Here is a 20,388-nt window from a genome sequence, read left to right as displayed (position 1 = left end):
CTAAGAATTTGGTCACTAACTAAAGCTGCTTTCCGTCTTCTATAGAGCAAGTACCCTGAGTCCCACCTCACCCATCCAAACAGAGAGATTTTAATCGACTTATTAAACGTGGAAGCAATCGATGAGCTCTTTATTTAATAGCCCCAAGATCTACATTTAGACATAAACAGAACCAGGTTCCTGGTAAACACTCTTCTCATCCTGTTACAAAGTGACAGGAAAGCAATGATACAGTCTTGGGAAGGGGGAGGTGGAGATAGAGAGAGAGAGAGAGAGAGAGAGAGAGAGAGAGAGAGAGAGAGAGAGAGAGAGAGAGAGAGAGAGAGAGAGAGAGAGAGAGAGAGAGATGTAAGGGGGGAGTTGGAGATCTGACGGAAGATACACACACAAAGGGGGATGAATATTTCAGAGGCTTCTTAACGCGTTTCTAATTAAAGACTTAGGCTTTTTAACCCACTTGGGACTTGAGCCTTACGTCTGCAGGAGGAAGAATGAGAAGTGGCTGAGACCCTGCCAAAAGGATCTAAGGGGAAAAACTTCAGGCAACAACACTCTCAAGGTTGCCAAGTGGACTTTTATTGTTTTCCACCCACTTCCAAGTCGATAATATCAACCTGAACGCAGCCACCTCATGCACATCCTATAGCCTATATAAGCAGAGGCGGCACCGAAGCTGGAATGGAGTAGTTTGAGAATCCGGCGCATGCACAGGGGGGCCACCGGGAAAGTTTGGCTGCCGGTACTTGGGTCTGCTTCTGTCTTTTCTCGCTAGAACAGAATACAGTGGTCCGGCTTCCTCCAGCGGCTCTCGGGGAAGAAGAGGCAGGTAACACACCAGGTCTCAGCTTGAACTCCTCTCTGCTTTGGCAGAGTTCCGATTCCCAAGATACCAACCGCCTTGCAGGGGCGCCGGCTAGCACTGGCAAAGTCTTTTTCAGGCTCCCTCTTCCTCCTCCCCTTCACATCCCCTGCCACCCTGGGGTGTGGATTATAGCGTAGGAGAGAACCTGGGGGATCCAAGAGGGTGCGCGGTCGCAACTCCAAGGAATCAGAATATGAACGCTTGATAGGATTGCCCAAAGCGAGACTTTGGGGGCGGGTGGAGATAGAGTATAAGGCTTCTTTCACCCCCACCCTTTTCCGCCGCTTCTGCCACCCTCACTGCCTCTTCTATCATCCTTCCCTTTTATCTGTGCTTGGCTTTCTTCTCCCCTTCAGCATCAGTTGGTGGCTCCTGAGCTGAGCATTGTAGTCTCTAGGCACCGTGAGGCATCAGCCGACTGAGGCGGAGTTTTACTGTCAGCACCGCCTGCGTTGGGTGCTAGAGTCGGGAACAGATAGGGTTTTCTTTCACTCGATGTCCTGGTTTTTCTGATGAGATCGGTGTCTTCGCCCCGCAATCCCCACTCCTTACCTTTAGCTGACCTAGTACTGGACACCGGAGAGCACAAGAGGAGGTTAGTCAATTGCGCGCAAGGCGCAACCTCCACCCAGGAGCACGACCTAACTAGAAGAGAAGGGTGTTGCTCTTAGGGGTTGTTCCCCGACTCCCAAGTACTGGGCAAAAGGCTACTTTGGTCAAACCTCTCTGTACTGGTCTGCTTTGGCGTAGGGAGCGGGGAGGAGATGTCCACATTACTTCAGTGTTCTGAATGGGAAGTCGTGCCTGATATATATGCACGTTATTTATAGAACTCCATATAAAACTATCCACATACACCTGGAGAAAAGCGGAGTGGTGTGGAATAGAGAAGAGTACTACAGTTGGAATCATGATTCTGACACTTATCAGTTGTGTGACCACGAGCAAGTCAAGTCACCTAGCCAGGGCTCAGTTGTCTCATCTTTAACACGGGCATAGTAACACTCAAGTTACCAGTTCAGAGCTGCTGTCAGAAAGCGCTTTATAAATCTTAACGTGATACAGACGTGTGTCAGGAACTTAGGATCAAGGAGCTACTACTCCGACTCCCTCATTTTACATATAAGGAAACTGGGGGGGGGGAAGAAAGAGAGACGGAGACAGAGACAGAGAATGATTTTCAGGAGAAACTAAGAAATTACAGTATTTATAACACTGATTTTTTTAGAAGTCTAGTCCATACTAACGTCTGATCATTCTCCCAGCTCCGCCTCACAGAAAAGGCTGCCAGGCTGGAAGTCCCGTCCAGAAGGCACAGACAGCTTCCCACGAACTCAGTTGTGCCTGTGCGTGTGTGTCTCTCTGTGTGTATGCGCGCGCTCATTCGCCTTCTAGACTTTTAAGGATGCCCTTCCCCTCTTCCCCTCCCGACGCCTAGAGGGAATGTGGCTCCCTCCACTCTTGTTGCCTGAAACCTCTTTTCAGAGCGTGGCTTCCTCTCCGAAAAGTGGGATTGGGTTCTGGAAAAGTGCAGCTCCGGGTCAGTCGAGCCCCAGATCCGCGCTGAAGCTCGGAAACGAGTAATTGCTTCCCCCGCAAGGTGAACAGATTTTATCTGAGCCCTAAGACGGGAGTGGAAGGGGGAGTGAATAAACAAACTGGGTCATTTGCGCCATCCCCCACACACATCCTTCCGTAGCTTTCCCTTGTCCCTCACCCTTTATTATCCTCTTACCCCCACCCAGTGACTTTCTTCCCTCCGTTTTTCCCTCTTTCTTTCAGTGAATTAGAATTCCCGAGAAGGTGGACGATTTCTTTCCTGATTCACTGCTTGCTTAACGCACCTCCCTTCCCATCTTTGTGCTGATTGAAATGAGTGGACTGAGGTGTCCTGTTGTTCTGGGGCTGGCGCTGTTACTATTGACAGTGGGACCTTGCCAAGGGAGGACTGAACCCCGAGAACTCAAGGACAGACAGACTCTCTTAAACTTAATCATGGAGATCATCCAGGAACTTAAAAAATACCATTCGGGGGAGGACAACAGATTGCAATTTTTCAGCAAACATGACTATACTTTGGGCAGGAGAGAAGTCACTGACTATGGAGTTTACCCTGATGAACAAAGAGTTGGTAAGTCAGCCTCTCCATTTATAGTAACTATATACATATATATCCCCCCAACAAGTTTTCTCCTTAAAAAAAAAAAGGATTCAGCTTTGTATAGCAGAATATAGCTCAAGAATTACTATATTTTAAAATTTCACTTTTAGTAACTTTATCAACTTTTTTTTTGTTTTTAAATTTCTAAGTGGCCAAGCAGAGACTAACTCTCCACCACTAACCGCCCCCCACCCCAATCTCTATTTCTTTATTTGGTTGGAACCTTTGCTGTTGAATTAGAAAGTTCAGCAGAACTTGACTTTTTTCTTTCTTTTCTTCTTTTAATTTTTTAAAAGACATCTTTTCTGTTTATTTAACCAGACAAAAACAGGACCCTTTGAGATAGCAACTTTTAAAAATGAGATTAGTAGGCAACAGTTAGAGGTAGTGATATTTTCCTCACTTCCAAGACATGCAAGTTATCAGCACCATTAATTTCTGGACTGAATTGTTACTTGTCCCTTTAGTTAGAACAGAAATCTTTCTAGAAAAGCAGCTGCCACTGAGAAGAAAATATAGAGTTCTCTTTGTGGCAATCTCCAGAGAGCCCATCCCATGGGAGAACCTCTGAAGAAAGCATGTAAGCTTTTAATGTTCTTTATGACATAATTAGGTCAGATATGATAAGGTCAATTTCAGACTGACTAAAGTTAGGAATAAATGAAGGCTGACACCAGAGAGATTTCCTAAACCTCAAAAGCCAGTAAGATTCAGATGGAAATGTTGTCTCCTTGAATGAAATGAGGTGGGAACTGAACAGCATTTGTGACAGAAGAAATAAAGTGTAACAAATCACACGCAATCATCACTAAGTCACCAGGCTAGAACCAATAAAAGGAAAATGATTCAACGTGACTAAATAAATAGGGCACAAACAAAGCCTAAGAATAAGGCTGGATATCAATGAAGTAGTCTCTCTTTTACTATCTGCTAAAGACCAAGTACAGGCAAATCAAATGGATATGGGAACATGAAGGAGAAATGTAATTGGCAGTTTTGTTTCCTGTGAATTTCATCTTCTGAACCAAATTACACTTTCCATTTGTTCATTTCAGACAAACAACAGGTATCTTTGTGCACATTTAAGTCTTTTACTAAATGGACTGTTCAAAGATTATAATGACAACCAGGTGGTTAAATGTACAGAATAGTGAATCCGGACTTAGGAAGACTGAGTTCAAATCTAGCCTCAGACACTTACTAGCTGTGTGGCCCTGGGGATATCATTTAACTGTTGTCTGCCTCAGTTTCCTCATCTGTAAAATGAGGATAATAAATAATGAATAGCATCTAACTCCCAGGATTGTTGACAGAATAAAATGAAAATATTTACAAAGTGCTTTGCAAACCTTAAAGCACTATGTAAATATTATTACTACTGCTATTAGTGTTATTCCCAGGCTTTGTGCCCTAATCATTATAAAATATTAGTTATTACCTTACAGCCATAGATTTAAGAGTTCAAAGGGACCTTAGAGGCCACTGAGTACAATCTCTTCATTTTGCAGATGAGGAAATTGAGACATAGAAAGATCAACTGACTTATGGACACCAGCTAGTTAAGTGTCTGAGGGAGGATTTCAATCTAAGTCGTCCTGACCACAAGTTTGGTGGTCTATCTACTACAGCATGCTCCCTTGTGAGGGTATTTCATAGAACAGGCAAAGTTTAGTTTCCAGTTTTTAGTTTGAGAGGCAAGTGTCCGTCCCAGGATTTTCAGAAGTGTGGATCTAACTGCCTAAAAAGTAGAGCTAGTCAATCGGATTTATAGGAGACCAAACACTGGCAACAAGCTTCTATGCTGTGGCTTCATGGTATCCATCCTTCTCTTAGTGTTTTAGGACCACACAAACACAAGGGTGACTAAGGCTGCTTAAAAAGAAATCTGTGAACTGGACTGATCATCCTGTGTTAAACATCTTGCATACATTAAGGGAGGCTAAAGTCTTTCTCATCACTTATAAATTAGAAAGGCTGATGTAGATATGTAGGTTTGCCCACATTTAAGAAATCTTAGCAACCTAAACCTGAAAGAAATGTTACTCTCAGATAATATGCTAATACTTTTCATTTTCCCAAACAGAAATTGTTCCCCGAGATTTGAGGATGAAAGACAAGTTTTTAAAACATCTTACAGGTGAGTTTTACTTGAATTTCTTCTACCCATTGACTGGTACTCTTATGCCTTGATGAACTGTCATGGATGATTTTCTCTTTCTCTGTTCCAGGTCCTCTATATTTTAGCCCCAAATGCAGCAAACACTTTCATAGGCTTTATCACAACACCAGAGACTGCACCATTCCAGCATGTAAGTGCTAATGCCTTATGCTGTTTAAACAGAGAAGTATATACTACAGAAAGATTGATTCTAGGAAATGGAGTGCATGGCCTTTGACTGAAATGGGCCTTTCTGTGTTTCTTCATGTTTACTGAGAAATGTTGCTTTGCTATGAAAGAATTGGACATGTTAGGAGCTGATATGCTTAAAAAAATCACTGTGATAAAGGTAGTTAAGTGTTAGAGCAAGTAGTAGTTTATGTAGGAATCATTGACGTTTGGAAGAATTTATGAGCAGCACTTAGGAATGGGATGAATCTTTGATTCATTCTCCATTTGTTTATGAATCCTGGCCTCTTGCCTATATTTGTATCTGCTCGAATACGAAAACCAAACAAACGTGAAGAATGAATTACTGAAGTGGCTGCTGCCAAGTGCTGGACTCTAGGGTGTAAATACCAGAGTAACTGAACTGAGCCATTCCATTTGAACCGCAGTGGCCACCCCCACTGCCTTGTCCAGAACCTTCTCCTAGGGTTAGTCATACTCTACTCCTGCCCCCCCTTCCTCCCAGCCTCCTAGTACCTTTACGCTTTTTGGAATTTTTGGTTTCCTGCCGGGCTTCAGGCCTAGGTCACTCTCCTCATTGGTCCAACTTTGAACTGCATCTCTATCCTATTGGTTCCTTTCCGGTGCCTAAGTGTACAAATTTCTCCATCCCATGAACTTTCTCCTGGGATTTCTCTCCACATTCCCTGCCTTACCTTCATCTCTATTTACATGCCCTTCTAGGTTTCCCATATTTTAGCCAATCACTTCCCCTTTCCTGACTCAAAATGTCTTATTAGGATTATTAGTATGCAAAGTCAATGGTGAATAAAACCTGCTGAAAAGTGTAGAACAGAAGGAAAAACACTGGTTCTGGAGTAAAGGGCTTGAGTTTCAATCCTACCTATGGTTACTTTAACTACCTGTGTAACCCTGGCCAAGTTACTTAAGCTCTCTAACCACCTCATATGCAAAGGGGGTGGGGGTAGGAGGGAAAAAGGGGGGGCAGGGAGAGGTTAGACTTCTGAGAGCTATTCCAGTTCTATATCTATATCTATGATATTACAAAGGAAGTAAAAAAAAATTAGGGTATAGGGAATCTAAACACAACCATGGATACAGACACGAGTAGAAAACACCTTTCAAAAACTGTTTTCAGAGAAAATCCGAAGGTGGTCAGATGGTCTGTTCAGCTGAGCAGACTACTGCCCTGAAGGTAACCTTAGCAACACTTCTGCCAAAGCAGCCAGTTCATGGGAAGTGAAAGTATTTATTCTTCACAGCATACATAACCCCTATAAAGCAATTCAGGATGTGTGTCCAAATGGTCAAAATAAGCTATACTGTAGGAATACTTCCTGTATTCACACATAATTTTTCTTTCTTCAAAATGGCACCTTCTGTTTTGGTTGACCACCCCACTCTTGTTATTAGTATTAAAGTAACAGTAACAGCAATAGTAATAATAACTGAAATATCAAACATTTACATAGTACTTACTATGTGCCAAACACTTTACAATGGTTATCTCATATGATCCTCACAACAAGCTTAGGAAGTAGGTGCTATTATTATCCCCATTTTATATATGTAAGAAATGAGGCAAATAGGGACTGATTTGCCTAGAGTCACACAACTAGTAAGTACACGAGACCTGATTTGACCTTGGGTCTTCCTAACTCTAGGCCCCAGCTCTAGCCATTGCACCACCTACTTCTAAAGTCCTGTGAAGTCATGGATAGAAAGCCAGTTTTGGAGTGAGGAAAATGTAAGCTCATGACCTGCCTCTTGATTGACACATCCTAGCTGTGTGAACTTAAGCAAATCATTTCACCTTCAGCACTCCCAGGCAAGTCTTTAAGGCCATATATCAGAGAGAAGGGGCTAATATACATTAGTAGGGTGTTTTTCCTACCCCTAATGAAATCAAAGTTCTACATTATGTGGAAAGTGTCTTGCAATCATTGGTTTATAAAGTGTCCCTGCTAGGACACAACTTAAAGAGATCATCTTATTTCACACAGAGGAAAATGAGACCCAGAAAGGTAACTGATTTGCTCAAGGTCCCAGAGCTAGTTAGGGTCAAAGCTAGGATCAGAACCTAGGTCTACTGACTGCCAATCCAACAGGCTATCCCCAAAACCATGCTGTTTTTCATTTTGCCAGCAATCCAGTTATCAGGATGCAAAAATCTTTGGCAAAAGGCAGAGTATGGTAGTGATTAGGCTGGAATAAGAATTTAGCTGATATGAAATACAATATTAGCTGATCTGTAGAGGGAGGCACACTACTATTAACTTGTGATCCTGTCTCCCCTTCCTTACTTCTTGGAAACATTTTAACTATAGGCTGATCTTCAGGGTTCAAAATTTTTTTTAAAGGCAAAGTGGGGTGCTAAATTCTACTGTACATTATGTCACCAAAATTTGCAGCCCCAAATTTTCATGCAATTATTTAGCTGAGTCATGTCACACCACCCATCTACAGCTATTATTCATCATAAAATAAAATCTCCTATTATATATGCAGTGACTGGGATCCATTAAAATCTTACTGAGTAAGCAAGGTCCTCTTGAAGATGTGAATTACATGAAATGATTGGTTTTCTCAATGTATGAATATCAGTTCACAGCTGGCTGGCACACAGCCTTTTGACCAACCCTCCTGTCTATTATACATAAGGGAAGTGAGAAGGTAAGGAAAGATCAGCTTCCTCCATTTTCACTGTAAAATGTTGGACCCCATGTTCTTAAACACACATAATGCTCCAAAAGTCTTAGTGATAAGCTTTAGCCTGTATATACAGCTTCTTTATACAGCATTTACCAGTCATTCTTCCATAATTATTATTGTATTAGGTCTTCATAACAAGCCTCTAAGTTAGTAATAATATCACAATTTCTAGTGTTTTAAAGATTACACAACAATTACTCACAACCCAGTGAGGTAGACGGTAAAAGTATTATTCTCACTATAAATGGGGAAACTGAGCCTGAGAGAAGTGACTTACCCAAGGTCACATAGGTATGTGGTAGAGACAGGACTAAAAACCACATCTTTTGTTGACCTGAATAGCTAGAAGTACACTTAAGTTCCACCATCCATCAATCAATCAATCAACCAATCAATCAATCAACACACTTTTATTAAACACCTATATATCAAGCATTCTGCTAGATGCTGGGGATACAAATCAAAAGTGAGATAGTTCCTACCCTTAGGGAGATCACATTATAAGGGATACATGTTCCCAGTTAAATACAGGACATATGTATTTCTACATATACACATGTATGTACATATGTTTGTGTATAAAAACACAAATTCTACAGGAGAAATTGTGTAACCATCAAGAATTAGAGCTAAAAGAGACCTTAGAGATCATTTATTCCAGCCCCAGCCCCATCATTTTACAGGCATAAAAGGTTGAGAGTAGGGAGGTAAAGGGCCTTTTCCAAGGCCAAAGGGAAAGCTAGTGGCCAAGCTAAGACCAAAATTTGGGTCTCCTGATGACCATTTTTGTATTCTTTCTACTACAACTCTTCCTGATAGTCACAACTCACCTAAGGGAATTGTCTGATGGCACGTCTGATCTATATCCTAGCTCTTCTTGAAGGCAAGCTTGCTGGGTCTAAAAATTCTGTTAAAATTGCCAGACAGACAAAAGATTAAGCTGCTAGGAGTGCCACTCAAAGAAAAGCTCAGTATCTCATCTCTCCTCTGTGATAGGGAGAATAGAGCTGATCCAACATCACTATGACATTTCCAAAGGCAATTCAAATTTAAAATGCAAGATAAAGATAAAGATTTGTGGGGAATATGTGTACCCTGGAGGATAGTGGAAGAAAGGCTTAAGTAGGAATCCTCATTTTGACATTTAGGAGTAGTATGATCCTGGGCAAGTCACTTAAGCTCTCAATTGGTTTCTAATCTGTAACATTCACACATTCATTCAATAAACATTAAGTGTACAAAATGGGAGCAATCAAATTTGCCCAACCAATATAAGACATAAGACCAACATGAGGAAAGCACTATAGAAACTTTAAAGCATTAGAGAAATATGAATTATATCTAGTATAAATAAAATTATTATAAAATTTTCAATTATTAAGTCAAATACTTTATTTCTGGAGCCCAAATTATGCAAGGATTTAAGAGAGACATTAAAAACACTGTTCATAATAATTATCATACACAATCTTAAAATAAGGCTAATTTGGTGCTTGATAGAAATAAAATTATTTATCCACAGTAAACTCAAAGAATGTGGTAGAGTACAGAATCTAGATCACCTGATCTATGGAACTGGATACTTTCTCAAACACATACTAATAGAATCAGAGTACCAGAGTTGAAAGGGATTTTGTGATCTGGTCCAAGTGCCTTATCATACAGGTGAGGGAAACAGGCCTGGAGATGTTAATGACTTGCCTAAGGTCACACAGGGAGTTAATGGGATTTAAAGGTAGGATTTAAACCCAGGTTGTCTGACTCCACCATCCAGTATTCTTTCTATTATACCACGTTAACTCTAATATAGTAGTAAAGAATCTATACTATACTTTTTATGTAGTACTGTGCTACTATCCAACTGGCTATTTCCCCATCTTTAATTAATGTGGTGTTATAAGTTAGGTATACTTGTTTACTCATCCAAATTATCAGTTAATTTGGTAAAGGCAATGGACTGTGTCCCATTTAGAAGCAGAATTGCATTTCTCTTTTGAGAATTCATTAATTTATAGGCTAATAATAATCATAATATTAATTAGCATTTTAAAGCTTACAAAGTACTTAGCATATATTATGTCACTTAGTACTCACTACAACCCTGTGAAGTAGGTGTTATTATTATCCCCTTTGTACACATGAGGAAACAGAACTTAAATAGAGGACTTGCACAGGGTCATACAACTAGTAACACAGCTAGTCAGTGCCTGATGGATTCAAATCAGGCCTTCCTGACTCCAAATCCATATCATTATCTACTAAACCACACTACCTCTATAAGGATCATGTCACTATTTCTTTGAAGACTTGTTTTCAAATTCAAATTACCAATTTCCACACTCTCAGGATCCTAAGGGTTAGCTTGCATCTTCCTCATAATGGTAAAATCACATTCCTCACAGGCAAAATGTTTTGTAAATAGATGAGTTGTTCCTAGTTTCTTGTTAGAACCCACCTGCACTATTACTATAGGCAACAAGCCTTCTCCAGGGGATCTAACTGCCAAGTCTTTCCCCTCGCCTATCAATCCCACATACTGTTCCTAGAATCTTTTTTTTTCTTTTTATGCATATATCTGGTCCAATACTATCTTCATCTTCAATGGCTCCCTGCTGCCACCCAAGGAAAATTCATACTCCTGCTAGGCACTGAAGATTCTCCAACACCTGTTATCATTATATCTTTTATCAATCCCCTCGATACACTTTATACTTTAGTCCAAACTGAATAAATGTCCCCTAACATACAATACACTATGTGTATCTAGCTGTCTTTCCTCACGTTGATCTTATGCCTGGAATCTTTTTTTCAACTTCTGTCCCTCTCTTAAAACCCACTTCAAACACTGCCTCCTTCTCAAAGCTTAACTTAATCTAGTTGGCAACATCCTCTCCCTCCTCCTTGCCCCAGCTTTATGATTTGTATCTCTTTAATGCACATAGTATACATTGTAGTTGTTTATCACTTGCCTAATAAATGTTCACTGTTGAAGGAAACAGTGCACCTGTTTTAAAACTTCCTACACAGGGAAATGGACTAAAAACTAGGACTTTAGTGAACTCTGATAACCAATGGAAAGGAAACAAAGAAAAGAGAAGAGCTCAGTGGTAGATTTCCCTCCTCCCTTCCAACTATGTCATTTCTTCACTTCTGCCAGGTGAGGCAGAAGCCCCTCAAGTAATATCAATTATTAAATAAACTTAGCATCCACTGCAGATCCTTGTTGTTCCCAAATAAATTATATTTTAAAAGGTAGATAGATATTGTAGTTAAATACTCTAGAGAACATTTAAGCATGTATTTTATCAAGAAAAAAAAGGTATGTTTTGGAGCCTTGCTCTGCTAATAGACCCATTTATGATTTATTTTCACTGTAGACTATAAAAGATGTGCCAGGCTTCTTACTCGGTTGGCTGTGAGTCCAGTGTGCATGGAAGGATAAGGTAAGTACCCTGACAGATAACAACGTTGGACTGCATACCAAGGCTGTGAATCCTGTCTTTGGGACATGAAAAATTAATGGGAGTATGAAAACAATCATTCTCTTAGCTAAGGTTAGCTCCCTTTCAATAAGGTTTAGAAGTATCTTAATCTTTCCAAATATTGGTCATATATACAAGGTACCCCCTATTGGTCCATATTATAAAGAACCCCAGGCAGCTGCTATGAATTATTCATAGGATGATTCATTTTGCACAGAAGATGTGTTAATATAAAACAAAGCACATTAGCTAGTTAATTTCAGCAGTTGACTCAGTGTATAATTGAAGGTATCGCTGATTACACATTTGTGTTTGTATGTTCAAAACTTGGTGCCCATTCACTTCCAAGCTCTTACTCATTTATTTGTATACATGAATGAGCATATGAGTAACTGTACTCATGCAAGTTTGAGAAAAGGAACTGACAAATGAATTCCACCATTATCCTCCTTCAATGCAGCTACCATATTTTTAATTTACTAACAGTCATGACTGTGCTTTCCCAAGTTTCTGATGTAGCAACTAGTTTTCCCTTAACCTGTAATAGTGATTATGAAACTGGCATTATGATGTGTTTCTATCAAGATACAGCCATATATCTTGAGAATATGGTTTAAAATTTTTACACTGATCTCTTAAAATCAATATATGTAATGATCCATCAATTTTTCCTAATTTTCCCACCCATCTTCACATCAAATGCATTGGAAATTTATCTTTAAAATAAAGATGTTAGAGTTGTAGGAATCTGTTTGGGCAGCTAAGTGGTACAGTAGATACAGCATGGGCTTGGAATTAGGAAGACCTGAGTTCAAATTCAGCCTCAGACACCTAACTAGCCGTGTCACTTAACCCTAACCCATTTGCCTCACTAGATCACTAAAAAGGTGATCCATGGGAGAAAGAGAAATGGCAAACCACTCTAGTATTTTTGCCAAGAAAACCACAAGGGATAATACAGTCCGTGGGGTCACAAGGAGTCAGACATGACTGAATGACTGAACAACAAAAAAGTCATTTCACTTCACTAATGAGAAATGGAGCTCAGGGAAAGTTAAACCCTTTGCCCAAAATCACAAAAATAACTTAGTGGCAGGATGGGGGCCTACCTCTTACATCAGTGTTATTTCCATAGACTCACATAATAGAGATGCACAAAATCTTACCATTATTTAGCCTAACCCCAATTTAAAGACAAGAGCATCAAGGATCTTTATCCAATATCACATATCAAGGTTTCCTGACTCCTACCCTAGAGTTTTTTCCACTATACCATGCAGCTTTCATAAATGAACACTGAAAGCAAATAACTTAAATTTCATTCAAGATTCTGTCACTCAACTTCAGAAACATACCAGTCTTGTTATGGTCAATACATTTGAACGTAGGAGAAACTTCTACCATACTTTTTTAAATCATGGGAGGGTAGAAAATAGTGATTAATTGCCAATTTATGTGTACTGATTTCTCTCTGGTTTTCATTTGCTTTCTTCCTTCGTTCAAAGACTACTATATACAGTTCCTCATACTAGGTAATAGGGAGATGCCAGGAAAAAAACAAAAGGTTTCTTGCCCTCCAACTTCTTACAACTGTCCTAGCAATAGGTTATCAGGGGTTGGGAACCTGCTGCCTTGAGGCCACATGTGGCCCCCTAGGTCCTCAAGTGGGGCCCTTTGACTGAAGTCAAACTTCACAGAAAAAAATCCCCTTAATAAAAGGATTTGTTCTGAAAACTTGGACTCAGTCAAAAGGGCCTAGAAGGCCACATGTAACTTCCAGGCTGCAGGTTCTCCACCCAGAAGTCCTGGAGCTGCTTGATAATGGGCATTTATGTAGCATTTTAAGATTTGTTAAATGTTTTATGGATAGTCATTTGATCCTCACTGGTAAAAACAACAATTATTGTCCTCAATTTCTAGATGAAGAAACTTAGTCTCTGGTAAATTAAGTTACCTACTTAGTTTCACAGAACTAATTAGTGTGGGAAGATAGATCTGAATCCAGATTTCTGCTGGTCCAAAACCCTATAATACCACTGAGACAAATCCAATACAAGTTGTCATATAAAAAGCACAAAATGAGGGAATGTAGAATAATGGCTAATTTAGAGACAGGAACATCCAGGTTCAAGTCCTATCTCTGACACATACTGGCTATGTGACCCCTCAGTGTCCCAGGCAACCCAAAAAGCCCCTATGTTGCAGGACAAGCCCTGCTGTATACTGTTAGAGAAATTTTTTTTACCCAGCACATCTAATGATAATGAAATCACAGGTCTAACCCAAACTCATAAAAGGAATACAAAAGGCTGTCGAATTAAATAAGAGGTCCTTTCTATCTAGAGGTAATCAAGGGGGGATTAATTGGTGGAAATGACAATTGATCTAGACCTTTAAAAAATGTGTAAGCTGTCTTAAGACGTTTTACAAAATGTTATTGTGTAGTTAAATAATTTATGCTTTTGGAGATGGACAAGAAAGCCTCACGTGGTTTAAAAAAAAATGTAACCTTCGCCTATGGTCCATTCACCTATAATCATTTAAGTGGACATTTTCCTCATTTAACTATACAGACTAGGGTATATAGTTAGAGCTAATGAAGGGGATACAGGTGTATTATCTATAGATTTCTCATATAGACATGGAGACATTTAAAATTGTCTAATTTGAATAAATATCACATCTGAAGGGCTAGGGAGTCAACAGTTTCAATCCTAGTTCTGCTTTTGCTATCACACCTTGCTATGATCTCACAAAAGTCACAATGTTTTGCCACATGATAAATGGAATTAATGATGGTTTTCCTTTACAGGAATGCTACACGGTATAGGAAAATAATGCTTGCAAATATTTAGAATTGGATAAAAAATAAGAGAAAAATATTATTTCATTAGGTAGTATATAAGGTGACACAGATAATGGTATTTGCAATCAATGTTAGAATTTTTTTTGGGGGGGCAGTATTTGTGACAATTATAGATGGACTCAAAACTTCTCCAAGTTGAGGTCGGGTCTCGGGTCAATTTGTTTGAGAAAATTCACAGACCTTTCAGCTAGATCTAAGAGATCACATATAATATCTCATATATAGTCTAGCTCCTTTTATTTATAGGTAAGGAAATTGAACTTCTGAGAAATTAAATCACTTGATTTCAAGGTTAGAGAGCTAGGAAGAGGCAAGGCTAGGATGACATGCTCAATAAATATGTTGATCCAATTAAGATTTCCACTGATTCTACTTCAGTCTTTCTGATAGTCGTACTTCTTTCCCTTTCCCCACTCCTCAGCAATTTTAACTCAAATATTCCTTGTCTGCTTTAAGAGTTAAGCACTGAAGGTGGTCTAGACACAAGGCTAAAGAGCTTTATTTTTCCACTCCACCAAAGGAACCCTTTGATCTCTGGGTTTCTCTATGAACAACAAATCAAGGTGTGCCCATTTACAGAAAACATGGCACAAAATCTGAAAGATGTTTCTATAACAGTAAGGACATATACAGTCTGTCCTATGGCTAATTACTTTAGCTACAGGGTCCATTTCTGTTTGGGATGCTGTCTTTGCAGTCAGGTCAGAAAAACCTGTCTTATCCATACAACTTTGATTGACGAGTAAACAATCTGTGTACTCCTACTTATCTACATCAGCAACTGGCATCAAATGGACTTTAAGATTACCATGTAGCTACGTGAAATCAGGTTGATTTCATGAATACAGACACAATACTACACAATAACACAAACAGCCAAGTGTGGCAGCTTTTTAAAAAAAATTGTTGTTCAACTCTAACCCTTTGTCTTAAGTGGTTATATTTTTTTTTAATGGGCAATTGATTAAGCACACAGCTGAATTTGGATTTTTGGTGTTTTTTTAATATCTGGGCACAACTTTTTGCCAAGGAACTCTTAGTATTAATAAACCACAATGATAAAACTATGACTCAAATTTAAAACTGTCATAAATACAGTCAAACCTTGTTAATTTTAACTGGAAGAGGTCAATATAAATTAATGAAAAGCCTAAATTACAGAGTATTTGGGAAGAAACATAGTTTCCTTTCATTTACATAGAACAATTCCACCTTGTTATTCTTCATTAATACACTATTATCTAAGATAGTAATTTATGTAACATGAGGGTCCCTTGTAATGCCTGAAAACCTTTTTTATCATGAAATATTCCCTCCACCATTTATATAACTAAAAGGGAACTGGTTTTGAATGAGAAGTGTTAGGCCCTGATACTTACTACCTGAATGACTGTATAAGTCACTTCAACCACTATAGACCTCAGTTTGTTCATACGTAAATTTAGGGGCTAAACTGGATGATCTCTAAGGTCTCTCCTTTCTAGCTCAAAAATTTTATTTATCGTCTTGTTTCATTGTTAGGTTGCTTACCAAATTGTTCATTCATAGATAAATACATGATACAATGGAAAAAGTGCTGGATTTGGAGTCAGAGGACCTGGTTTCAAATTCTGGCTGTTACTTAGTACAGGTATGACCTTCAGAAACATACTTAACCTTTGGGACCTTAGTTTTCTTCCCACTGCTTTGAAATTACAAAAAAAAAAAAGCCAATTAATGGAACCTGATTTAATGAAATTATTGATATAGCAAAACAAGTATCTAAATCAGAAGTATCAAACACATAGCAGCAATATTCCAGAACGCTCCTGTAACTGGGAAATATTTAACAAAATAAATAAAATAAAATACAATAGAACATAGATAATGTTAAGATGTGCTTTTCTAAATCAATGTAGGCAACAGGGATCCTTCTGTACAGAAACTCCCGTTTCTATCTGTATTTGACTCAAGATTCAGTGTTTACCACAGGGCCTGGGATACAGTGGGCACAGAATAAATGTTTATTGATTGACTGATCATAGATTTAGCATTTAAGGATCTTTAGTGATCATTTTGTCCAATTCCTTCACTTTTCAGATGAGCAAACTGAGGTCCAAAGAAGTTAAGTGATTTACATACCACACACAGAGAGTCAGTAGCAGAGTCTGAATTTAAACCTGCATCTTCTGACTCCCAAATTCAATATTCCATTGCAACATTTTGCTTATCTAAAGGTACTACTATTCCTCAAATTGAGCTTGGTTGAGTATTCAATAACTTTTACTTAAAAGGAAATCATTTTTTCCAAAATCTAATTTTTACCAATTTTTCTGAAAAGAACTAAAAAATGGTGATAGTAGGACTCAAATATTTAAAAAAAGGGGGGGGTAAAATATCTTTAGTTACTGTCACAATATGAATTCTGCTTAAAATTTCTAAGAAATCTTGGAGGAATATATAGAAACAAAATTTTATGTATCCTCTATTTTAAATATATTCCTATATATGTACATATATATGCATAGATGTAAACATAGTTTCATGAAAGACAGCAGATACCCAATAAAATTTATTTTTCTATTCCCCACAGGGGGCAGAGCCATAAAGCAGCAGAATGCCAAGAACCATGAGAAGTGCCTTGGAACCTAACAGGGAAATCGAACTTCATACCTTTATAAACATATTCCATTGTGAACAAGAGATTTATTTTTGCAGACTGACAGACTCTTCCATAATTCCTTCAACTTGTGCTTTGTATATTGTCAATACCAGTTCTACTTAATACTTTCTTTTAAAAGAATAATGTTACCACTCCACTTTCTACATGTAGTCCTCCTAAATACTGAATATAGGGTTCGGCCAGAAGAATACCATTTTCTTTAATGATCTGGAAATTTCAAAGCGCATTCTTTTGAAATAAGAATTCACAAAATAATCTGTTATAACAGAATATGGAGAGGTTTCATGATAATTTACCACTTTTCTAATTTTCCTGGAGCCTAGTTTAAAATTGCATGAAAAACACAAAAGAAAACTAAAAAAAAAATCTTTTGGAGACAAGAGGAGTGTGAATTTGTGTGTGGGGATTCCACCTAAGCTAATTTCTTTTTTTTTTGTATAATATCTGTATAAAACATTCCAGCTAATGTGCAATATGTAAATACTGTAAATAAGCATAAGTAATAAATGAAATGTTTGGTATAGTATGCTGTTCTTATTATGAGTTTTCACTCATAATGTGTTCAACATTGTGAATGCAAGAATTTTAATATCAAATAATTTTAATGATAGTTATGGGAGTAAGTAAAAAATGAAAAAAAGCAAAGAAATGATATAGGTTTCTTACAGCCTCTAATCCCAAGTAAAAAAATTAAATGATATTCTTATAAACAAGTTATTACATACTTTAAGTGTAGTTTCTCACAAAGGTAAAATAAATTATTTAATAAAGGATGTGAATGAGATTAATATAGCAGCAAATACTGCAAGTACTACAGCATTTGCCACTCTTCACACATGATTTAACAATCCTAGAAAGAGAATTATAAACAACTTTTGGGACCATCAATTTTAATATACTTCTTTCTAAACCCTTCCAAGTGATAAAAATTCTCTTCTTACAGGTTTTTGCAAATTTCAAGTTATGCCATGTCAATATGCGAAATATAGCTAGTCAGTCGGCCATAAGATTCTAGAGGAAAGAAAGCTCAGCAACCTGATTAACATTATTTCAGAGCTGAAGGAAAGTGCAACCCTCTTATTTATGGATGAAGAAGACTTAGCCAAGTCACAACGATAGTCACTTTCAAAGCTGAGACTCAAATCCAGTCCTCCTGGCTAGAGTTTGAAGCTGCATACTTAAGACAAGGAGACTAAGAAAGTAAAATAATAAGAATTAGCACTAATATAGTTCTTTAAGGTCTGTAAAGCAATTTATAAATAAATATCATCTCATTTCATCCTTGCAACAAGCCTAACAGGTAAATGCTATCATTATCCTCATTTAATGCAGAAGGAAACTGAAACAGAGGGCCATCAAGTGACTTTTCCAGGATCCTATAGCTAGTTAAGTGTTTGAAGCTGGATTTGCACTCAGGTCCTCTTGACTCCAATCCAGCCCTCTACCTTAGCTGAATCTAAATATAAAACATCTACTTATTAGCATAAACAAACCTAAAAACAAAAACTCAGAAATCTTGTTTAGTTTAGTTTAATTTTAAGAAACCATTTATCTGTAACAACTTGTGACAGGGGATAACTATGTACTTCAATTTTATGCCTCAAAATTTATTATATTAACCCAAATGATTTTAATAACTTAACCAAAACAGAAAGGGGGACAAAAGAGGCCTGAATGTTTCTACAATGATTTACTTTCTACATCGATGACAATGGAACGACATTTTGAATTTAAGCTTTAGTGCCCATGTGACCATTGCACTTACGAAAATTGTCAAGAACATCTATACCTGAACAAATACATATAGTGGAAAGCCATGACAAAGGAAAGAGGATTTCAAAAATAAACTTTCAAAGCACCTCAAAGTGGGGAAAATATCCGAAGAATACAAAAAAAAGTCAACCAATAATTTATAATTATCAATCCACATGCCCATTTTCTCACGTCTTTAAATAGCCTAATATGCACAAAATGGGTAACCTAGGTGAAAATGAGAAGGGGAGGTAAATTTACCTCCACATTGGAGGTAAAGCCAAGATGGTGGAATATAGGCAGCAACTCAGCAGAACTCTCAAAATCTCCATCCTAACAACTTTAAAATCTAAGACCTCAAATCAAACCCTGGAGTGACAGAGCCCACAGAAGGTTGGGGGAGATATTTTTCTAGACCAGGAGGTTGACAGGAGAGCTCAAAAAGAGCACTAACACTGGCAGCTGTAGGGGACCAAAGCAAGTCCAGGAGAGCAATGAACACATCTCCTTAGATCATACCACCTTTGAAGCACTAAAACTTACAGAGTCCTAGAACTAGTTCTAAAAGCAGCAATACAAAAACTTGAAGCTTGGGAAAGTCACCTTTCCAGCCTAGGAGCAGACCTAACTTTAATATAAAATTGAAAAACAGGTTGGGAAAATGAGCAGACAACAAGAACAAAAGAATCTGACCATAAAAAGCTACTAAAGAGATAGGAAGGATTAAGATACAAACTCAGAAGACACTGATATCAAAACAGCCACAAGCAAAGCCACTCCCCCCCCCAAAAAAACCCAAAGTGAACTGGACCTAAGTCCAACATGAATTCCTAGAATCCACTTAAAACCATCAGCAAGTACTATCTGTAACAGGGTTAAGGTAGAAGCCTTCCAAATAAGATCTAGGGTGAAGCAAGGATGCCCATTATCATCATTATTATTCAGTATTGTGCTAGGAATGGCTAACTATAGCAATAAGACAAGAAATTGAAGGAATGAGAATAGGTAATAAGGAAATAAAAGTATCATTCTTTGTAGATGAAATGATGTGTATACTCAGAGAACCCTAGAGAATCTACTAAAAAACTAGCTGACACAATGGACACTTTGGCAAAGTTGCAGGATATAAAATAAATAAACCCACATAAATCATCACCATTTCTATATATTACCAACAAAGCCTAGCATCAAGAGATAGTGAAATTTCATCAAAAATAGTTGCAGATAACATAAAATACTTGGGAGTCTACCTGACACAACAAACCCAGGGACTACGTGAACACAATTACAAAACATTTTTCACACAAATAAAGGTCTAAACAACTAAAGAAAGAGTAATTGCTCATGAGAAGGCCAGACCAATATAACAAAAATGACAATTTTACCTAAATTAATTTATTTATTCAGTGCCATAATAATCAAGCTACCAAAAAATTATTTTACAGAGCTAGAAAAAATGATAAAATTCATTTGGAAGAACAAATGGTCAAGGATATCAAGGGAATCAATGAAAAATAAATGTGAAAAAAGGCAGTATATGAGTT

At 38.0% G+C, this 20,388-nt stretch overlaps 1 protein-coding gene across 1 annotated transcript; it reads left to right on the top strand.

Annotated features, from left to right (window-relative positions):
* The first annotated feature begins 2,520 nt into the window (after positions 1–2,520).
* On the top strand, positions 2,521–17,343 carry ALKAL2 (ALK and LTK ligand 2). The gene is made up of 5 exons (XM_020965841.2): positions 2,521–2,993; positions 5,107–5,160; positions 5,252–5,332; positions 11,460–11,525; positions 17,003–17,343. Exons 1-4 carry the CDS (start codon positions 2,735–2,737, stop codon positions 11,522–11,524), a joined length of 459 nt encoding a protein of 152 aa, XP_020821500.1. The 5' UTR covers positions 2,521–2,734; the 3' UTR covers position 11,525; positions 17,003–17,343.
* Positions 17,344–20,388: the final 3,045 nt, after the last annotated feature.

The sequence above is a fragment of the Phascolarctos cinereus genome, unplaced genomic scaffold (assembly GCF_003287225.1).
Source record: "Phascolarctos cinereus isolate Bilbo 61053 unplaced genomic scaffold, phaCin_HiC Scaffold_2;HRSCAF=192, whole genome shotgun sequence".
Classification (NCBI taxonomy): Eukaryota; Metazoa; Chordata; class Mammalia; order Diprotodontia; family Phascolarctidae; genus Phascolarctos; species Phascolarctos cinereus.
The sequence above is the reverse complement of the archived record's forward strand: the minus strand, read 5'-3'. Positions and strand labels throughout refer to the sequence as shown.

Excerpts from the sequence above, each read along its gene's own strand:
- ALKAL2 (XM_020965841.2), top strand. The coding sequence starts at position 2,735 with ATGAGTGGACTGAGGTGTCCTGTTGTTCTGGGGCTGGCGCTGTTACTA. Across the intron at positions 2,994-5,106 it reads CCCTGATGAACAAAGAGTTG|AAATTGTTCCCCGAGATTTG; the intron begins GTAAGTCAGCCT and ends TTTCCCAAACAG. Across the intron at positions 5,161-5,251 it reads GTTTTTAAAACATCTTACAG|GTCCTCTATATTTTAGCCCC; the intron begins GTGAGTTTTACT and ends TCTCTGTTCCAG.